Below are 19988 nucleotides of genomic sequence, written 5' to 3'. Positions count from 1 at the left end.
GTGCCCTAAGCGCTTCCTACTAACCTCTGTGTATTGCTGAATGACATTTTCTGGAGTTGGACCAAGGAAGAGATAGAAGTCAAGGATCCCTCCAATAGTGCGGAACGTTAAGGATGGGTTCGGACTCAGAGAGACTTCTGAAAAGGAAAAACAGGTACTCAGGACTAACTTACTTTGCACAGTGAGTATGTGTGCTGGTCTCCTCCAAGCATTAATATGTCCCCCAGGTAGAGGTGCATGGGGGTCATTCCCTGATGCTTTGCCATATGATCTGATGGGCACACAGGACCTGTTCATAGGCTAGCAATTGTCCAGACTTTCTGCAGTCTGCATCTTCTGATTGGCATCTTGCAGCAATAAATCACAGAAACCCACACAGATAGGTTTGCCCAGAATCATTTGTTTCAGTTTCATTTATATTGCAAGCAACGACAAGCTTGTGCTTAATGTTCCACTGTGCTATTTTAATCTTCCTATTGGAAGTCATTGCCTGCCAGGGGAAGCTGCTTTTATAGACTGAATGAAGATTCCCCTTTTCTGAAATTATACTATTGGATTAACACAGTAAGGTGACCATGGCAACGCGCAAAACTACTCACTGCAGACAAAATATAGGACTAACCTAAATTGATTTGATTCAGTTATTCCAGTCCCAGAGGAAATTTATTCCACCTTCTCCTTTCCCTGTATATGCATCTATTTTTTAAAAAATTAATCATATATTTTCCCTGAAAATGCCTTACCTCGTTTAACAGTCATTCTGATGGAATCTCTTTGAAAACTTTGTAGCAATTACTGGAATCTCAGTTATGCAGCAGCCAGTTGTATTGTATCACATTAAAAAAGCAATCTCCAAAACAGCTGGGTTTTTTTTTTTTCATTTACTAATTCACTGCCTGTCTATATGCAATCAGTATAGGGAATCTGTACATCTTCCTACCTTGCGCATTGGAGTTCAGAAGGAGAACGCCGTGGGCATTGGAGTCATCCTCTACACACATATAGAAGGGGTGAACGCCATAGAGGTTGGCGAGTGGCTGAAACAAAAGTAACACATTAGGTATAGTTAATTATTGCCATTTTTTCATGGTTTTGGTCATCTAGGTATGTATTCAAAGACAAGGAAATCAATTCATTCATAGAGACTTGTTTCAAAAGGTTGGAGATTTTTTTCGTGTAAAATGGCATGAAGTCAAATTGATAGAACAAGAGCTGTTTTTCTGCCTCAACACAGTTCTTCTTATTAGCCTCTGTTAATACAACCTTCCGCATTCTGCTAAACCCTCTGAAAAGACAAGGGTAAAACATGCTCTTCTAGTGAAATTATTCATCATCCATTGACCTCAGTTTTGCCAAACTTTCAATAAATTCTGCTGAAGCCCAACTTGTTTGGGTGAACGGGGATCGATCAGGGAGCAAGATTAAATGCTTTCCTGACCCAAGGTTTTGATACATAAAACATTCTTTTTCTGATAAGTACTGCAGCATGAGAAAGACTCGAATGGGAAACATCAAATTCTCCTCAAAACGTCTTATGATTTTGCCATTTAATTAAAACTTATGACACCTGCAATACACATGTCATTCAGTCTTTGCCATCAGCTCCCATCAGCAGTGTTATCATGCACTCCCTGGGCAGAGCTCTGCCTCAGCGCTGCCTTGTGATACAAGTCCAGGACAAAGCGTCGCCCAAAGTGAATTACCGTGGGTGCCTGGTCCCTGCTGAACATGCTGTAGGTAGCAAAGTCCATGCTGTGTTTGAAGGACACGTGCTCCTGCTCACCAAACCCGTACACCGATGTGGATGGCACAGCTGTGGTAATCTGAAGATACTGGTTGGAGAAGAACAGATCAACCAGGGGACTGTCCCACCTGGGACAAATGGAGGGAAATGTGGTTAGTTTGCTCATCCTTGGTATGCACCATTTTAAGCACACATCCAGTTATTTACAATATTTCTGTACTTTGGAGAGTAATAATATGAAAAATGTTGAACTCTATGTATGCTTCTAACGTACTTAACACACATCAAATTCATCTTGCAGTGACTGCAGACATCTTGTCTACTTATACAATAAAATGCTTCTGTATAATTTCGAAAAGAACAACTGAAATAAGAGAAGACACTATCTATAATCCTATTACCAAAATAAGTCGTTTCTTGTGCTATTTCTATGACAACCAATGGGGCAGGCTAAAAATTGTTATTACACAGTGGGCTTCAGAATGCTTAGTGAGAACAACAGGCACTTGGTCGTTATCTGCTTTAACTTTCTAATGCTTTGCAGGATGAGGACCAGATGCTTTTGTTACCTCAACTTTGCAGAGTGCAGAGTGCAGCAGAGTGACAGCGTCCTTCAGACTCTGCTCGGTGAGATATTTATGTTGTGATGGCTCTTCCCTTGCTTCTCTTGCCAGCCAGTGCCTTTATTTCTATTGACTCGTCTGGGGACACGGGCTCACATTTTAATTAGGTGTTACATTCTGTTTGCTATCTCCAGTGCTATAATGAGCAGAAATCTAGATGGGGGAGAGCATAGTCAAGCTGTGGAGAAGTGTTTCATTAATGGTGCTGTGTATGCCATGAGTACTGCATTTAGATAGCACCCTCTCGAGCCTTGTTTAACCATGAATGTGTTACAGCTAATTAAAATAAATGAGCCAAAGCGACAGAGCGTAGAAGTGGTGTAACTCTCCTTTTAATGATCTTTTGTCAATGATTTTGACAAAATTAAATGTTTGATCAAATTAACCAGTAAATCGGCATAGCAGAGGACATACCACAATATGTGAAGGCCACGCTGCCCTGCCTGCAACCCACCAACCAGCTTGGGGACCCTCTGCCTCTGCTTGCCGAAGGTAGGCATGATTCATTGCTGCAATCCCAGGTGAGCCCTAAGTCACACACCTGTGCTGAAGGGTGTGTGCCTTCTGTAAAACATCTATATGGCCTTTTTGACAAGGAAGAAAAACAATGATTTGCACTTAATTTTTGTCTTAGTTGCTCAACAGCAACAGCTCTCCCTCCCTTCCAGTACCTCCTCTATCCATGAACAGTGCTGAATAGAGCTGTTTTCTCACAGCAAGGCTAATGCACCCAAAATATTCCTGAGAACTAGGCCCAGCCCCTGGAAAACAGGTCTTTCTGTGAGAGGCTGTTGTGCTCCAGCACTGTGTGGCTGCACTCCGGAGGAGTGCACCACATAGCAAAGGATACCAGAGCAGAAATGCTGTTGGGAAGAGCTCTAATATCTGTCCTGACTCATTGAGCACTCTCAGTGATGTCTGTTCAGAGGACATGAGGCTTTGGATGTCTCTGGCACTTGCATTGTGGCACTGGCATTTCCCATGCTAAGCACAGTGCTACCATAGCATTAAGATGTGCTCCTTCCCCTTGGCCAGCCCCTCCTGGGCAGGAAGGTACCAGGTGCTGCAAATCACAGCATTCTGATTTCACAGAACAAAACCTCTACCCCAGCAAGTCTGCAATGGCATGGAGAGACCCTAATGCATGTCATGCATTCCCCCATGGCACTGCCATAAGCTCAGTGTCTGCATGGGATCCCAGAACTGGGTCCCATCCTGCAGCCCCATTTCAGCCATGGTCCTCCATCAACATGATTCTCCTATCAATCTCTGCCCAACACAGTGCCACACACTAAATACAGCATTAACAACCACAAAAAAAAAAAAAAAAAAAAAAAAAAAAACACCACAGGTTATGGCTCTCTCATTTTTTCTAGACACCATTATGTCTTCTCCATTTAAAGGAGAGTGTGGTCAGATTTTTCTCTGGCGCTGCTTCTGCCTCCCATCTCCAGCCTCTGCCCTACATGCATTGTGGTTGGCTATTCAATTATTTTCTTGTAATGTTTGCTGGTATTCTGTTGGCAAAGACCAATCATTTATATGAAAAAACAATGTCTGACAATGTCAACAATGTCCTCAAGCACTTGGAGTTACTAAAAGAAAATGTTAGGTTTCTCCCACCTCCCCTCCTTGCATCTTAAAAACAGACAGAAAGAAGGAAACGGGGGGGAACTTGAAATGACGCCGTGTGTGCAAGAATCTCCAGCAGCCTTGCAAACAGTAGCAGTGCTGTGATGGACAACAGCACTATGCTCGAGGAGGTTGGGCAGGGCACAGGTAGAACATCCAACCCGGCCTGTACTGGAGCTGGAAACCAATGTTTTCACAACACTGGAGGGAGATGACCACAAGGCAATGGTTTCAGAAGTGGAATCATCAGGTGTTCAGTGATACTGAGGTTCTTTGCCTGACTAAAGGGCTTGGCTGAGTCACATTTCTCAAAGCTGGACAGCTGCTGGTACAAGCTGGGACGCCCTACAAAACCTGCAGATCCACAAGACTTGGAATAAATACACAATACTTCACTAGGAAATGCACAAAGGAATACTCAAAATTGTCTTAATCTGGGCCTGATTTTTTCCTTCTTTTTGCCTTGAACCCAAGGGGAAACGATCTCACTGCTTTAAGCTGTGAACACCCCTCTCCTGGTCTCACTCGGTGAGAACATCCTCTCTAACATCTGCTTTCCTTGGCCTCCAGACCCTTTGGAAGTCACAGCCACGTGAAAAGCTATAAATACGTATGTGGAAACAAAGGTGGAAAATGCAGATGTCTATCAGAAAAGTGGGTCCAAGCCTCTCAGCTGAGCTTAAGCATACTATTGCTATAAAGCCAGGAAAGCATCTTTGTGGCTGAGGATCACAGGCCCTGCATCCAGGAGGTGCCCAGATGCACCCAGCCCGCTTCTCCCAACTCACACTGCTGGGCAGCATCAGTGCAGAGTCCAGGCTTCCCCAGTTTTCCACTGCACTCAGATTTCCAAAAGATGCTTCCACTGTCTCACAACAGCCACACTGCTTCTTAACTACACACCCTGGGAAGACCCACTGGCCTGCAGAAGGTATGCCAAGAATATATATTTTTTATGTTTGTCTTACTTTTAAGATGATTTAATGAATAGGAGGAGAAAGTCAGTGCCAGCAACAAATCTTCCACAAATGCGACAGTTTAAAAAACAAGTTGCAGGGTATATTTACTGTTACTGACATAGCTCTGCTCTTCTTCTTCTACTGAATTCATCGTCATGGTATCAGGGCATCTTCTGTAAGTGGCTGGATATATAATGCTTCATTTTTGTTTCAAAAAACACTTGAATAAGTGATATGCCTGCAATATTTCTCGCCTACATAGCATAAATCTTAATGATTAGAAGAGTAAAATAATGGCTCTTGCAAAGCAGGATCAAATCCAAGTTACCCATGACACATACAATTTGCTCCCGTTGCTTTCAGCAAAACTGCAGCTTAAGACAATAACATTATAAATCATTCTAATAGCCTTGCCTATGTAAAAACATCTTCACGGTAAGTGGCATCCATGCTTACTACCACAATCAATAAAAAAAAGCAGCTGAACTCTGCAGCAGCCTTTTTGGAAACGAAGGAAAATCTTGATTAGATTTTTGTTATTTGTGCCATGTCCTCCCGAGTGCAAACAAAATATTCCTAACTCTTAATAGAGAGAAGGAGCTTTCACATGGCTTGGGAAAAATGCTCTGCCCTCCATTATTCATATGACACCATGAAGAAAAATTCACTTGAAGAACAGATATTAAAGTGCAGAATCAAATAAATATTCCATCCTCCAGCAGCCTGCTCTCAGCAATGGCCCGTGCTGGGCATCACAGAGGCATAAGAGACAGCCCTGCAATAATCTGCTTACAGAGGAAGTTTCTGGCTGTTTTCTTAGAATTAGCTTATGTTGTGAGACACAGAGACAGAAACATTTTTTTTGTACTGATGATTTTTCTATTATGCATCAATGCGCATCCTGCTAACTCTCCCGTGTCAGCACAGCCCTGGGGCAATGAGGCCCACAGAGGAATCACACACTGCAAAATTAGAATGTCTTTGTTATTTTTCGCTGCTTTAAAGCAAACAGTTTCTGGCCTTTTACTCTGTTCTTAAAGAAATCAGAGCTTTCTTTAAGCCTTCATACTCATGCCTCATACCACCACCAACAACAATTGCTGTTGTTTGTGGCAGGAGCGGAAAAGAGCAGAGCATTCAGCCTGGGAAGGCATGCTGCTAACAATGCAGAGGCTCCTGTCGGTTCCCTCACCTGTTTTATTACAGCCCAGCATTTTCACTCCTGTTTTCACTTGAATAGGGCCCTGACCAATGACAGCCCAGTTTCCCAGCAGAGCTGCAAGATCAGCTAGGATAGCATGAGCAACAGCTTATTCAACTAAAGCTGACTGCTAACTTTTGGCCAGTTTGGGCCACTCCACCAAGATAGGTGTTTTCCCCGGTAACAGAAGCAAGTTTGGGAACTTCACCTTCCCACAAATTTAGGAGCTTCATCTTCAGGGCAGAAGATCTGGCCCCAGTCCCTGTGCCTCATGGTTCAGATCTAGGACTTGCAGCCCTCCATTTTATTGCAGCTTTGGGTCGCATCCCCAGCAAGATGGAGAACACCTGCCACCTGCATAGGAATAGGTCTCACCCAACCTGGCAGACAGAGGTGGCTCTTCTCCCTCCCACAGCTTCTGATTGCTCTTGGCACAGGGAGGACATGCCCTCACCACTAATGGCACAGCAGGAATGCAGGAGAGGGTAAAAACAGTGGGGCAGAGAAATGAAAGCAGTAAATGAGAAGAAGAGAGGTAAGAGGGAGGAAAGCCAAGGAAGAGAAACAAAGGCAGCAGGAGAGCTGCCCACCAGCAGCTGTCTGCCCACCAGCAGAGCCACCAGCAGCACCTGGATCATTTCCCTGCATGACCCCATCTGATCCTCACCCTGTGCAGGCAAAGCAGAGCCCATCCTTGATTGCCAGAAAATGTGGCTGTACTTGGCTTTTTATTCCTGATCTGGACTCCACATGAGGTTTGCAATCAGCTGCTGATGGCTCTTCCCTGATATAATTCATTCCTCTCCCCTCTTGTATTGATTGCAAAGCACTGGATTTATCCTACACTCCTCAAGCCAGCACTCAGGAGACTCAGCTATCACAGAGACTCCTTATATGCAGCTGGGAGGAACGCCTGTAAAGCACATCCAGGAATCTCTGCAGACTCCAGGTTCCACTGCTCTGCTCTGCGGTGCTGTGGATGCAGTGATAAATCGCTCCTCAAAGGAGGAGGCAGTGGGAGCACAAGTGGCAGAGCTGGGATGGGCTTTCATGTCAGGCAGATGGAGTGGGACCTTGCCACCAGCTGTCCTGCCATCCTACAGCTCCTGCGTCTGCAGCTTAGAATTACAAAATCATTTAGGGATGGAAAAATACCTTCAAAATCATAAAATCCAATCATCAGCCTGATTTAATGAGGCCCATCTCTGAACCACATCCCTCAGTGCCATGCCTACGCATCTCTTAAATACCTCCACAGATGGGAATTCTGCCATTTCCCTGGGCAGCCCATTCCAACAGCTGACCACCCCTCCCCACAAGGAAATTTTAAATCTTTTCTGGGGCAACTTGTGATCATTGCCTTGCATCCTATTGCTTGTCACCACAGAAAAGAGACCAATGCCCTCCTCACTGCAACCTCCTGTTGGGCAGCTGTAGGGAGCAACGAGGTCTCCCTTCATCTTCCTTTCTTCCAGACTAAACAACCCCAAGCCCTTCTGTCACTGCTCGTAACTCACGTGGTCCAGCCCCTTCACCAGCCTCACTTTTCTTCTCTGTGTACGCCTGAGCTACTCAGCACCCCTGCCAGGGGTGACCCTTCAGCCTATAACTACCACCAATGCCGTTTGAGTGAAGCAGAAGCCCCCAGAAGCACAGAATTTCCCATCTCTAAGCAAAATGCTCCCTCTCTCTGCTGACAAGGATCTTCTCTTAGCAGTGCATCTCAGAGGCTAACCCTGTGGCCTGGGGTCACCACAAGGACTGAGCTCTCTGCCAGCCCTAGTTGTTGTGCAGGCACCTCTGCCTTCACTGTTCTAATTAATGAGCTTCTGCCAAAATCTCTCATTACAAAGAGAGGAAAATTGGGTCTTTAGCTTAAGCCCACTGCTTTCACAAAGCTGTTAAGTCTAACGAGGAATTAAATTATTTTTGTTATCGTGCAATGCATAATGCATTCCTTTACAATAACCTGCAAAAGGAAAACTTTACAGCATTGGCTGCAGTGCCCAAAAAGAGATGGCATGAGGCTGCAGTTGAAAGGACAGACAGCTAATTAAAACCCAGGTCCATCTGCAGCCATTCTAGAGGCTGCATCACATCACACATGTGAAGCCATCCCTGTATTTACTGCATAGATTATGCTTATCTTTTGAATCTGTTTAACAAAGAGCTTCTGGGAAAAAAAAAAAAAACAAAACACAACAACAGTGATCTGACCTGCTCTGTTCATATTTGGCTGGACTCTTTTCAGTGGTGAGTGGAGACAGGACAAGGGGAAACGGCCAGAAACTGCAGCATAGGAAGTTCCACACAAATGTGCGCAAGAACTTCTTTACAGTAAGGTGACGGAGCACTGGAACAGGCTGCCCAGGGAGGTGGTGGAGTCTCCTTCTCTGGAGATGTTCAAGACCTGCCTGGATGCCTACCTGTGCAACCTGGTGTAGGGAACCTGCTTTGGCAGGGGGTTGGACTCAATGATCTCTGGAGGTCCCTTCCAACCCCTACAATTCTGTGATTCTGTGATATTTGGGGTTCCACTTGGATCTCAAGGACCCTCTGGGACTTGCACTTTGCAAAGGGTTCATCTGCTCCAACACTGGCAGAGTTGGTGCCAAGGACAAGGGGTGGGTGTAGTCAGGAGCTTCACCTCAAAACGTGCTGCTGATCTGAAGTGTTAATACAACCATACCCACAGCCTTCCACAGAGCACAGTTTGATCCTCTCTCACAAGATCCTAATGCGAACATTCCCAAATTACAATGCCCTGTGCCTCTGCTCTGCCAATCTGAGTGATGCAGAAGTGATGTCTCACAGAGCGACAGGCCAGACCCACCTGCACCACCTCCTGCTTCCATTGGAGTCAGTGGTAGCTGGAGCCTGAGGGCCCCTGAGAACATGACTTTCTCAGGTATACAGCTGGGAGAGTGGCACACGAGCTCATGCTCACCTTCTGGTGCATTACAGCACCCCATATTTCGGAAAACAGTGCTTCAGTACTTCCACAACCTCAGAACAGCAATGCCTCAAGCCACGTGCCCAGAAACTAGCAGTCTTAAAGCTTATTCGGCTTAACAGATCATCATTCTTGCGTGCCTGTGGATAATCACTCATTAGACAGGCAGATACCCTACTAATAATGAGGATTTTCAAGGAGCAACTGGATTTACGCTGGTTTGTGCTTGAGGCAGTGTTACACAGCAAAACCTGAGGAAGCAGCACTTGCCCCATCCCTCCTACTGCCTCCAGAGCGCGGTGCTGGCAGCACTCTGTACTCACAGCACTGTGCCGGTGCTCTTCCTCTTCACTCGGAAGTGCGAGGAGTCAGATGATAACTCCACATCATAGTTGGCATCCTCAGCAGCCACCCCTGGGGCATCAATGCTGAGGGGCACTTCGAAGCGCTCCCGGCTGGGGTCGTACACCTGGGCAGGGAAAGGCCGATGGTTAGCTGGTGCGGGGTTGGCCTTGTAACGGCATCGTCCTCGTAATACTCACCTTGAACCTGAGCCTGTCCTTCGTCTGGAACTCCACATCCATGACAATGGGAGAGATGTCATCACCAAACAGTGACACTGTGCTGCGCTTGTCCAACGTCACCCTGTGACAGAAACCAGCCTCAGTCCCACTGCTACCTCTTGGTGCAGGGAAACAACTCAGCATTTCTACATCAGCTCTTAAAAATAATACATCAAGCATTAGTTGGTACAGAGAAAAAACCTGAGATGAATCTCCCATTTGCTGAGATCCACCTCCTCATGGCTGAGTTGGTGGCATTGGGCTGCTGATTGCAGCAGAAGACTGAGCTCCCAGCACAGTGCTCAGCTGTCATGAGATCACGGAACCAAAGAATCACTGAACAGTTTGGGCTGTAATGGACCTCAGAGCCCACCCATTCCCAACCCCTGCTGTGGGCTGGCTGCTCCCCAGCAGCTCAGGCTGCCCAGGTCCCCATCCAACCCAGTCCCGAGCGCCTCCAGGGATGGGGCACCCACAGCTCTATGGGCAGCTGTGCCAGGGCCTCACTGCCCTCTGAGTAAAGAATTTCCTCCTAATATCTAACCTAACAATTTCTTATTTTAGTTGAAGTCTTTCCCCCTATTCCAGCCCTGGCACTGACAATTTCCCCTATCTCTGATTATTGGCTTTTTGTCCCTATGGATGAATTCAGCAGTATGCAGTAGCTTTTAGTTTACTGAGATTTAAGGCTAAAAATCAGATGACAAAGTCTTATATTGTTAGCTTGGCTCTTCTTGCCATTAACAGGCAAGAGATAATGGCCTCAAGTTTCACCTGGGGAGGTTCAAGTTGGATATGGGGAATGACTTCTTCTCCAAAAGGGTGGTGAGGCAGTGGCACAGGCTGCCCGGGGAGGAGGTGCAGTCACTGTCCATGGAGGAGTTTGTGAAACATGGAGATGTGGCACTGAGGGATGTGTTTAGTGGGCATGGTGGGGATGAGCTGATGGTTGGATTAGATGATCTTAATGGTCTTTTCCAAACTTTCTGATTCTGTGATGCTATGATTCTATGAAGTGTGTGGTTTCCATGCACTGGTGGCATGAGCAGAACCCCAACTGCACAAGGCTTACAGAAACACAGCTGCCACCCCCTCCCTCACCAGACTCAGGCACAACGGCTCACTGCCAGCTTACCTCCAGCCTTTCACTGTCTTCTCCATGCTCCTGGCCAGTGAGTAGCCATAGGTGCTGTCCTCAGAGAAGAAGCACGCAGGAGCGTTGGGGACATCGGTGGCACACCAGGTGCAGCCGAGTGCCTCGCAGCTCTGCTGGGTCGCACCGGGCTGGGGGTGGCAGTTTACACGTCTTGCTGCTGGCACCGTGCACTGCTCTGTGCTGGAGCCATGGCTGCAGCCTAAGGCTAAGAGACAAAAAGCAGTCAGGGAGCATGGAATGACACACAGAGAGCCACAGAACAAACAGTAAGAGCTTTTGCAGTTACTCTTCTTTTGATGAGGTGTTTTTGCCTTGCTTTAGGGCCAACACTACAACTCCTGTGGCTGAGATGTCATCAGAGCAGCATGCCTCCTGGTGACCAAAACGAGAGGTTCTGTCCCCATGACCACCCACTGCTGTCCCAGTGCCTGACAGTTGAGTTCTGCCCTCTGAATCATTACCAGGGCAGGTTCAAGTTGGATATGAGGAAACATTTCTTCTCCAAAAGGGTGGTGAGGCAGTGGCACAGGCTGCCCAGGATGGTAGTGGAGTCACCATCCCCGGAGGTGTTCAAGAAACATGGAGATGTGGCACTGAAGGATATGGTTAGTGGGCAGAATTGGTGGGGATGGGTTGACAGCTGGATTAGGGGATTTCAGTGGTCTGTTCCAACCTTAATAATTCTATGAAAACTCGAGACTAAAGCTACTTGAAAAATAATTATTCTTTTCCACAACATGACAGTCATCTTCACTTTTCACAGTTTTTACCTGGACTGGTGTGTACCTGGAAGCTTAAAAAGTGTTTGCTGACACAGTCCGAAGTATTCCAACATAATGAAGTTCACAAGAAAATGTGCACAAGCAATTTTTACATATACTGAAAAAAATTACAGCATAAAACTGTGGGTTCACTAGAAAATAGCATCATTTGGCAATGTCAGAGTTTTTGTAGGTTGCTCTGAAAGTAATGCATCCTATCTATTTCCACAGAGACCACAACAGCTACAAAAAGCACAATAACACTGTTTGATAGAGCAAATTCTCAGCTACTGAAGTCCATTTTTCAACACAGTCACCACCATCAGCATCCACCATCACCAGCAATGAACAAAAGCCTGCATGCCATACTCATAAAAATCTACAGCAGCATAGGTGACTCGTGGCCACTGCTGAAACGCACCACCCACTGCCTTACAGTGCTCGCATCCACTGGTGGTCTCCATAAATGATCAGCAAGCATCAATAAATGTCAATGGGTGCCATTTTTTCTGCATGGAGGATTTCAATGACACATTTTTGCCCACAACATCAGAGGCAGATGGTGGTGGCACAGCAGTAGGGTTGAACCTTCCCTTCAGTATTTCATTGCATTTTGTTGCCATGTGACAGATGACAGCGGAGGGGCAGCCTGACACAATGGTGCGTGATATAGAGGTGCATATGAAGCAAAAATATGAAATCAGCCCACACGTGCCAGTTAACATCTGGGCAGATGGAGCACAGAGTAAAACCACCACATTTCACTATTTTTTCCCAGTAGGAATCAAATTTCACTCTTTTCATTACTTACAACATGACTGAACGCACCAGAGCAGGTTATTAACATCTCATAGGAGACTCTTATCAACTTCTATTGTGAAATGTCTTCAAAACACTTCATAAGGACATTGTGAATAGAAAGTTTGATGGAAAAAAAAAATTGCTTCTGTAGGAGCCTAGAAAGCCCCCTTCTGCATGAAGCTGGAGCTCTCGTGGAAATTCTGGTAGCATATTCAGGTCTGAGCAGCTGAATCAGGCTGCCTCCTTCACATCTTGTTCCCTAAATTCCTGCTATCCATACAGCATAATGGCAAGGGAAAGGTGCAAATTCCTCCTTCTACCCTTTTTTTTTTTTCCTCTTATTTTTAATTTAAGGCCTTTTCATCATTTTTCCCCTGCACTTATTCCTTATGTTTGTAAGCATGTGTTGAAATGAAATGCAAAAGAGCAGCCAAACTCAGCAATAGCTGGGGCTACGTGCTCCTTTTCCCTGATAATTTCCATGGGAACAGAAGCTAAAGAGAGGGAGCTTGAAAGATAGAAATGAAAAAGCATTCCTGTTTGTTTTTAAAAACCCTTACTTCTACGAAATTGTTAAAGGGCGCTGCAATGAGGCGTCAGCAAGGACTTAAAAACCACCACATTCCTTCTAATTCACAAGTACAAGCTCTTGCATTTTGGCCTCACCTTCACTTTTGCTGTTTCCCTCTACCTTTATCTCTCAACACAATGAGAATCAGCTCTATTCTCTCCTTATTAGACCCCAGACTGATTCACCACCGATACACACAGGTAAGAAAATCCCAGGAAGCAAATTATCCAAGGTAACATTACCTTTCAGCAGCTGAATGACTTCAGTCCATCTGCTCTGGTACCCAAGAGCTGAATGCACCATTGGACTGGGGTATATTTATAAAATGAGCCAGCACCGTTACCTTCCCATAGAGTCACCTCAGGTGGAGTTCAGCCTACGCCTGTCTTCTCCTTTTCCATGTGAAAAGAAGAGCTCCCACCCCAATCGCTTTCCTGTTGTTGCCATGTTTAGATCCTGCTTTTAAGTCCTGTGACAAAAAGAAGTCCTGTGCACCTACCTGCCAGCACGGTGACCAAAAGCCAGAGCCCCCTGACCCCATCCATGACTGAACGCTGACATCTGGCCGCAGCCTGCAGCCTTATATACCAGGCCAAGGCACAACACACATCTCAATTATCTTGTTCTGATTATTAATGAGACATTATCAATGTTTTCTCAAATCTAGCCCAAGAAACTCAGGCTATGGTAACATGTGGCGTTGCAATCATTAAGCAGCAGATAAGATAGGGCTGGTGACAAATTTGTTCACAAACCTTGACAAATTTCTCAACTCCAGCTTTGAAAGAGGGCCATTTTCCCAAGACTTCCCAAAAATAATTTCCCAGAGACTCTTCTCTCTTTACAGAAGCCCCTCCAGAGCCCTGTGTTTACCATTTTCTAATTTATCATTTGTCAGATACACAACTTTATACTAAAATGAAACATCAGGAGAAAAACCAACACAGTGGAAGAAATATCCACTTAAACAAGAACTGGGACTGTGACCTTTACAAAATGACAAATTTCCTCCAACTATTTGATGGTGAGAACTTCCAGGATAAGCCTGTGTTGTACAGTAAGGTTCATTTTGATGCGACGTCTTCCCAGAGGAAAAAATAACTTTCTATACACACGCTATCAAAGAGTTATATTGGTGCTAACCACAAGATAGCTTCATAAAACAAAATGTCTGTTTTCAAGTATTACCAGAGAGAAGCATCTGTAACTCAGACTGTTGCAACAACAGACCCTCACCATATGGTCCATTAAGACAGAACAGCCTGACAGCAAGCAGCAATTTCTTAGGCTTATAAAGACTTTTAAAAAAACAGTAGTTGAAAACCACAGTGTTTGTATGAATTACAGACTGGGAAAACAGCAGCCCTGTTGAGGACATGGGCTGCCCAGAGAACCCAAACATGCACCAATGCCCGAGGCAGGCAGAAGGGGAACCCTGCACCAGGCACAGCCTCTTGCACATAAATCCACTCCATTTCCTCAGGTCCCAAACAACACGTGTGTGCAGGCACCTTTTAAATTCCTCAGAAGCATGAGGTAAAGGGCAGCAATACCAAACAGTGACTGCTTTAACTCCTAACCTGTATGCTGCTTAACAATACATATCATGACTTATTTCTGCCCAAACCTGGGCTAAATCAGACTTAAATCACACAGAGTACGCAGTTTCATCTGCTTTCCAGCTGAGCTGAGAAGGAAATAAGATCTTCTCAAAGATGAGTTAGGAGCTTCAGAGCTTCTCTTTGCTTGACACTGTGTAATAAGGGAAGAAATGATCTCTTGAGAACAGGGCACATCTGCTCCATTTGAAGTCAGTACTGTACTTGGTACAAGGGAATCCTGCTAGAGTTCCTGAGTACCACTGAACAGAAATAACGGCTAACTAGAAGACAGGACTGGGATACCAACCCATGGGCTCTATTACCCAGCAAGGAATTCTACTGTATTATGTAACATTGTGCATTTTCACATGTGGAGCCTTTGCAAGTGAACTGTTTATAAGGAACTATGAAGAAAAACACAAAGAGAAGTAGTTCACATTCACATCTTTATTTAAGTGTTACCTACACAAGCTATAATTTACAGACTTATATTTTTCTGGGGAAAAACAAAACAAAACAACCAACAACAAAAAACATCCAAACATTGTATCTGAATCTACATAAGTTTTTAAAATCTGCAGAATTTACAAATTAATATTCAGAGCAGTTGGCTAAATTATACATCCTCCCTCAATATCCACATTCTAGGAACTTTAAAAGTCATACAGGCACATGATATTTTCTTTATACAACCATCTATTTACATAGCTTTCCCAATACATGTGGTTCAGTTCTCAAAGTAACTGCCAAGGTTTGCAAAACAGTGTATTTAAAATACATTTAGCAGCATATAAAATTAGATAAAAAGGAAAGATATTTGCTTTAAAAAAAAGAAAATGTGAGATGATAGAAACGAATTCATAAGAAAAATAGATTAAGGTATACTTCTGTGATGACATTAAGAACATCTAGTCATTACAGATTATAGGCAAAACACTAATAAAACATACCAGTTTATGAGCATTTTAGTCCTAGTCCTGAGCACAGAGTGTACACAGCTGCACAGCTTTGGTCAACAAGGATTACACGCTAAGGTTAGCACAACTCATGTAGCGTTTGCTGTTAGCAGGACACAGACATATCAGAACGATCTGCCCCAGCAGCTTCCTCCTGTTCACTTCCCTAACAACAGGGCAAGTGACCTTTAAAATCCTGAAACAATGCCTGTCATAATCAAAGGCTTATTAATAGGACATCATCAGTCCCTCTCTACCCTAAAATGCGACACAGCTGATCATACTTGTGAGTGAAATACAGCAGAGCACTCTTTAATATATTCCTGGTTATAATTTTGAGATGGTCATTAGAGAAGACTGACTTCCAGTTAACTCAAACTGCAAGTGTTACACAAGTGCACACAAATTCAGCCATTATATATAGGCATACATACGTGATCACTGAGATACAAGAATGCTACCCTTGGGTTTTGTTTTCCCTACATACAGTACATACTTTAAGGACAGCAGGTCTAGTAGAAGAGTTCACTCTTATTTTTCAGCTCATTCCAGCCATCAGCATTCACTTAATAAGTATACAGCAAACTGCATAGGGTGCACTTCAACTTCATCAACATCTTTATTTATGCCCATCTTCTCAGTTACTGGCCAGATCTTCACTTCCATCTCCTGCATCAGAGATCTGTCCATCTATCACATTCCGAGCTTTCCAGATCCTCACAGTTCTGTCACTGAAAAACAAACAAACAAAAAGTCAAACCAGAATTCTAGTTAGGTGGTTAAGTTGGAGAAGGAGCAAGACAGGAGGAAAAAGGCTGCAGGTGCCTTATTCAGAAAGGCATTTTTAGAGAACTGAGGAATTTGTTTCCTTAAATAGCAATATAACCTGCGAAGGCGAAGCAAACCCTATGAAGCATAAGCACTCACTCATGTACTTACTATTGAGAAGATTGCCTTAAATGGCAACTCCTGTATTTCTTATTTCCTTCTCCAAAAACAAACAACAACACAGAAACACCTCAGGATGCAGCAGTCAGACCAGACTTTAGCACAGCATAGAATTTTTCTGACTCAAACACCACAAGTTCTGGAGGCCTTCAGCACAGTATTACAAGTCCCAAAAGGATGGAATTTTCTGCTAATAATAAAATTTCATTTGCACGTGACCTAAACATATTAATATCTTTAGATATTAATTAATAGGGACATAATCTTTGTCAACTCCAACAATGCTTAGCACCAGGACACAAGATGACAGTGTTCACAGCTCCCATGCAAAGCCTGCACCTCTAAGTGCAGTCCTCTCCACTTTTCTTTCTTCAGGATTAGTTTAATTTCTTAATATGCCCACATTTATTGAGGTAGCAGATATCAAGGTGTTTAAATGACAGGAAGACAACTTGCAAAGCTTCTGCTCTAGGCGAGCACTTAACATGGCATCTAGAAACATCCCCACGTGTCAGGAGTTTGACATTTGGGAATATGTCAGTGAACAGCCTAATTGCAGAGAGGTGCAAGATGGTAAAATACTCAGTATTGTCCAATTCTCCCTCTGCCATCCCAAACATCAGAGGTCTCTGAACTGTTTTACTTATGCATGCCATCACTAAGAAATTACTGAGCATGCACTACCAATATATTTATTGTTATCCACTTATCATCTACACATATGCACCATCAAAGTTCCAGTATTTTCTTCTCCCATCCCAAAGGATCACTTTCGCATACCCTGCAGTGCACACACTCCACTGCAGAGACCACTGCTGTAGGTTACTGGCACTGAGAGGCATGGACCAGGTCCTCCCACTTCTGCTAATGACTAACACAGCTGAAGATCTAAACACGTTTGCATGGGTAAAACTATAGCTAAAACTATACAAAAAAAGGGGCCTATGGATCAGAAAAACTCACTCTGATGCTGTAAAAATCTGGCTGGAGTTGGTGCAGATTGCATTTATAGGACTGTCGTGTCCCTTCATCTCCCCAATTGGTGCAAAGGTGTCAACGTTCCAGAGCTTGAGGGTTCCTCCTCTGCAGCCGCTGAGCAGAACTGGAGCACCAGGCACCAGGCCCAGAGCACACACCCAGTCCTTATGAGCATTAGGAACTTGCTGAAAAACAGAAAGCAGATGAATCTCATAGGGTGAAAAAGAATTATAGATGATTGAGCTCAGAAGCAGAAACTAAAAAAAAATCCTGATTCTAAGCCCAATTCCAGTCCTGTGGTTGATTATCTATTATGTCAAGCCCTGCTACTACTTTTTTATTAGAGTAAGGAGGTGCCTTTCTTCCATGAGGCTACTTCCATATGAGTCACCTTGGATTTGTTTCTCTTTGAAAATCAGTGCTACAAAACAAGAAAAAAAATCCAATATGCACAACTGCCATGAGGTGGAACAGAAAATTACTTTGGGATAATGCTAAATCTACATATAAACAACATGGATAAACAACATGGAGGAGGGTTCAGATGCATATTTGAATGCACGCATGGTTGCTGTGGATTTTTCGAGTTTGTCTGTAAAACTTTGAAAGTGAAAGAAAATCCAACACACTGATAAAAAAAATACACCAGGGAAGCAAAAACCATTTGCCTTTCTCCTTTCTCATCTTCCCATTACAGTTCCTAAAATGATTTTATGATAGGGCACTTAAAATCATTTAGTATTTATTGAGGAAGGACACTAACATTTTACTGCTGATTCAGAAAGCAAAACGCTTCACAGAATGGCCAAGAACAAAAGACACCAGGGATACAAACACCAGGCATGTAATAGCTCAAGCCTGCTTTCTTTTAAGGGAAGCAGAACCAGCTCTTCACCAATTCTGCAGGAACTCTTTGCTACCATTCCCAACGCGGAGAAAGCTTTCAGGAACATCCTGAAGCTTTAACTATAATATACACTGCTTGGGATGCACTGCACTAAATGATGCAGATGATCTCCAAATCTTTTTGAATAATATGTTTGCTGAGTAATTTTCACCAGTTAAGTCTTCCAACTCAGGACTCGTGTCTTGGAATGTTACTATTTATATTTTGAAGCAGATTCAGCTGTATTTCAAGCTTTGATCCTTATCTAAAACGGTCGTGTCAAGGAATATCAGGAATACAGATGAAAGCTGCAGTATTTAGATTCTACTACATCAAAATTACATCTACATTTACTGAAAAATAACTGAGTTACAAATGTCCTTACCAACAGGTCAAGGGAGGCGATTCTGCCCCTTACTTTGCTCTGGTGAGAACCCACCTGAAGTACTGCATCCAGTCCTGGAGCCCCCAACACAAGACGACATGGTGTTGGAGTGGAGCAGGTCTAGAGGAGGGCCGTGGAGATGACAGAGCACTTTCCCTATGAGGACAGGCTGAGAGAGCTGTGCTCTTCAGCCTGGAGAAGAGAAGGCTCCAAGGAGACCTTATATAGCAGCCTACCAGTACCTGAATGGGGCCTACAGGAAAGCTGGGGAGGGATATTTTATAAAGGCGTGTAGCAACAGAACAAGGGGAAATGGCTTTACACTGGAAGAGGGTAGATTTAGACTAGATATTAGGAAGAAATTCCTTTCTGTCAGGATGGTGAGACACTGGAACAGGTTGCCCAGTGAGGTTGTGCATGCTTCCTCCTCCTCAGAAGCATTCAAAGCCAGGCTGGATGGGGCTTCGAGCAATCTGGTCTAGTGGGGGATGTCCCTGCCTATTGCAGGGGGGCTGGAACTGGAGGATCTGAAAGGTCACTTCCAACACATTCATGGTTCTATGATTCTATGTTATGTCTGCAGAAGCACAGAATAGCTGAGATTGGCAGAGATCTTTGGAGATCATCTAGTTCAACCCCCTACTTAAATCTGGGTCAGCCAGAGTAAGTTGTCCAGCTTTTTTTTTTTTTCCCCTACCCATTTAAATGGAATTTCCTGCATTTCAGTTTGTGCCCACTGTTCATTTTTTTATCCGCTGGATACTACTGAGCAGTATCTGGCTCCACTGTCTTTTCTCCCTCCTATTTTAGGTATTTACATATACTGACAATGTCCCCTTGAGCCTTCTCTTCTCCAGGCTGAAGAGACCCAGCTCTCTTGGTGTCTCCTCATGAGAAAGGCTCCAGTTCCCTAATCCTCTTAAAGCTCTTTCAGCACAAAGCACAGTTTCAGGTCTTTGTTAAACTTCCTCCAGTCTGTCTATGTCTCTCTTGTACTGGGGAGTCCAGAAGTGGAGATAGCAATTCCTGATGCATCTCTCCAGTGCAGAGCAGATGGGAAGTATCAACACTGCACCAACTCTCATCCTAATGCAGTCCAGGAGTACACTTGCTGCAAGAACACTTTGCAGCTGGCTGGTCCCCAGGCTGTACTACTGGTGTTTGGAGTTACTCCTTATGGGATGCAAGACTTGACATTTCCATCTGTCAAACTTCATGAAGCTCCTCTGCACCAGCCTGCAGAAGCCCTTCTGAAGGGCAGCACAACCAT

General features: G+C 44.3%; 2 protein-coding genes across 8 annotated transcripts in view; both read right to left on the bottom strand.

Annotated features, from left to right (window-relative positions):
- LOC125687970 (sucrase-isomaltase, intestinal-like) overlaps positions 1-13509 on the bottom strand; it is a 51662-nt gene extending 38153 nt beyond the window's left edge. Inside the window, exons 1-7 of the mRNA XM_048933383.1 lie at positions 13464-13509; positions 10811-11036; positions 9655-9832; positions 9436-9581; positions 1704-1872; positions 941-1037; positions 25-137 (exon numbers count right to left, since the gene is read on the bottom strand). Of these exons, the coding sequence (XP_048789340.1) occupies positions 25-137; positions 941-1037; positions 1704-1872; positions 9436-9581; positions 9655-9832; positions 10811-11036; positions 13464-13509 (975 nt within the window). The remainder of the gene's footprint in view (positions 1-24; positions 138-940; positions 1038-1703; positions 1873-9435; positions 9582-9654; positions 9833-10810; positions 11037-13463) is intronic.
- Positions 13510-14997: 1488 nt separating this feature from the next.
- Positions 14998-19988, bottom strand: part of KIF21A (kinesin family member 21A) — an 83695-nt gene continuing 78704 nt past the window's right edge. For all 7 annotated transcript variants that reach the window (XM_048964658.1, XM_048964668.1, XM_048964666.1 and 4 more), the window contains 2 exons: positions 17433-17632; positions 14998-16252 (listed from right to left, as the gene is read on the bottom strand). In XM_048964658.1, coding sequence (XP_048820615.1) covers positions 16159-16252; positions 17433-17632 — 294 coding nt within the window. In that variant the 3' untranslated portion in view covers positions 14998-16158. The remainder of the gene's footprint in view (positions 16253-17432; positions 17633-19988) is intronic.

The sequence above is a fragment of the Lagopus muta genome, chromosome 1, assembly GCF_023343835.1.
Source record: "Lagopus muta isolate bLagMut1 chromosome 1, bLagMut1 primary, whole genome shotgun sequence".
NCBI lineage: Eukaryota > Metazoa > Chordata > Aves > Galliformes > Phasianidae > Lagopus > Lagopus muta.
Note: the sequence above shows the minus strand (reverse complement) of the source record. Positions and strands in the feature narration are given on the sequence as shown.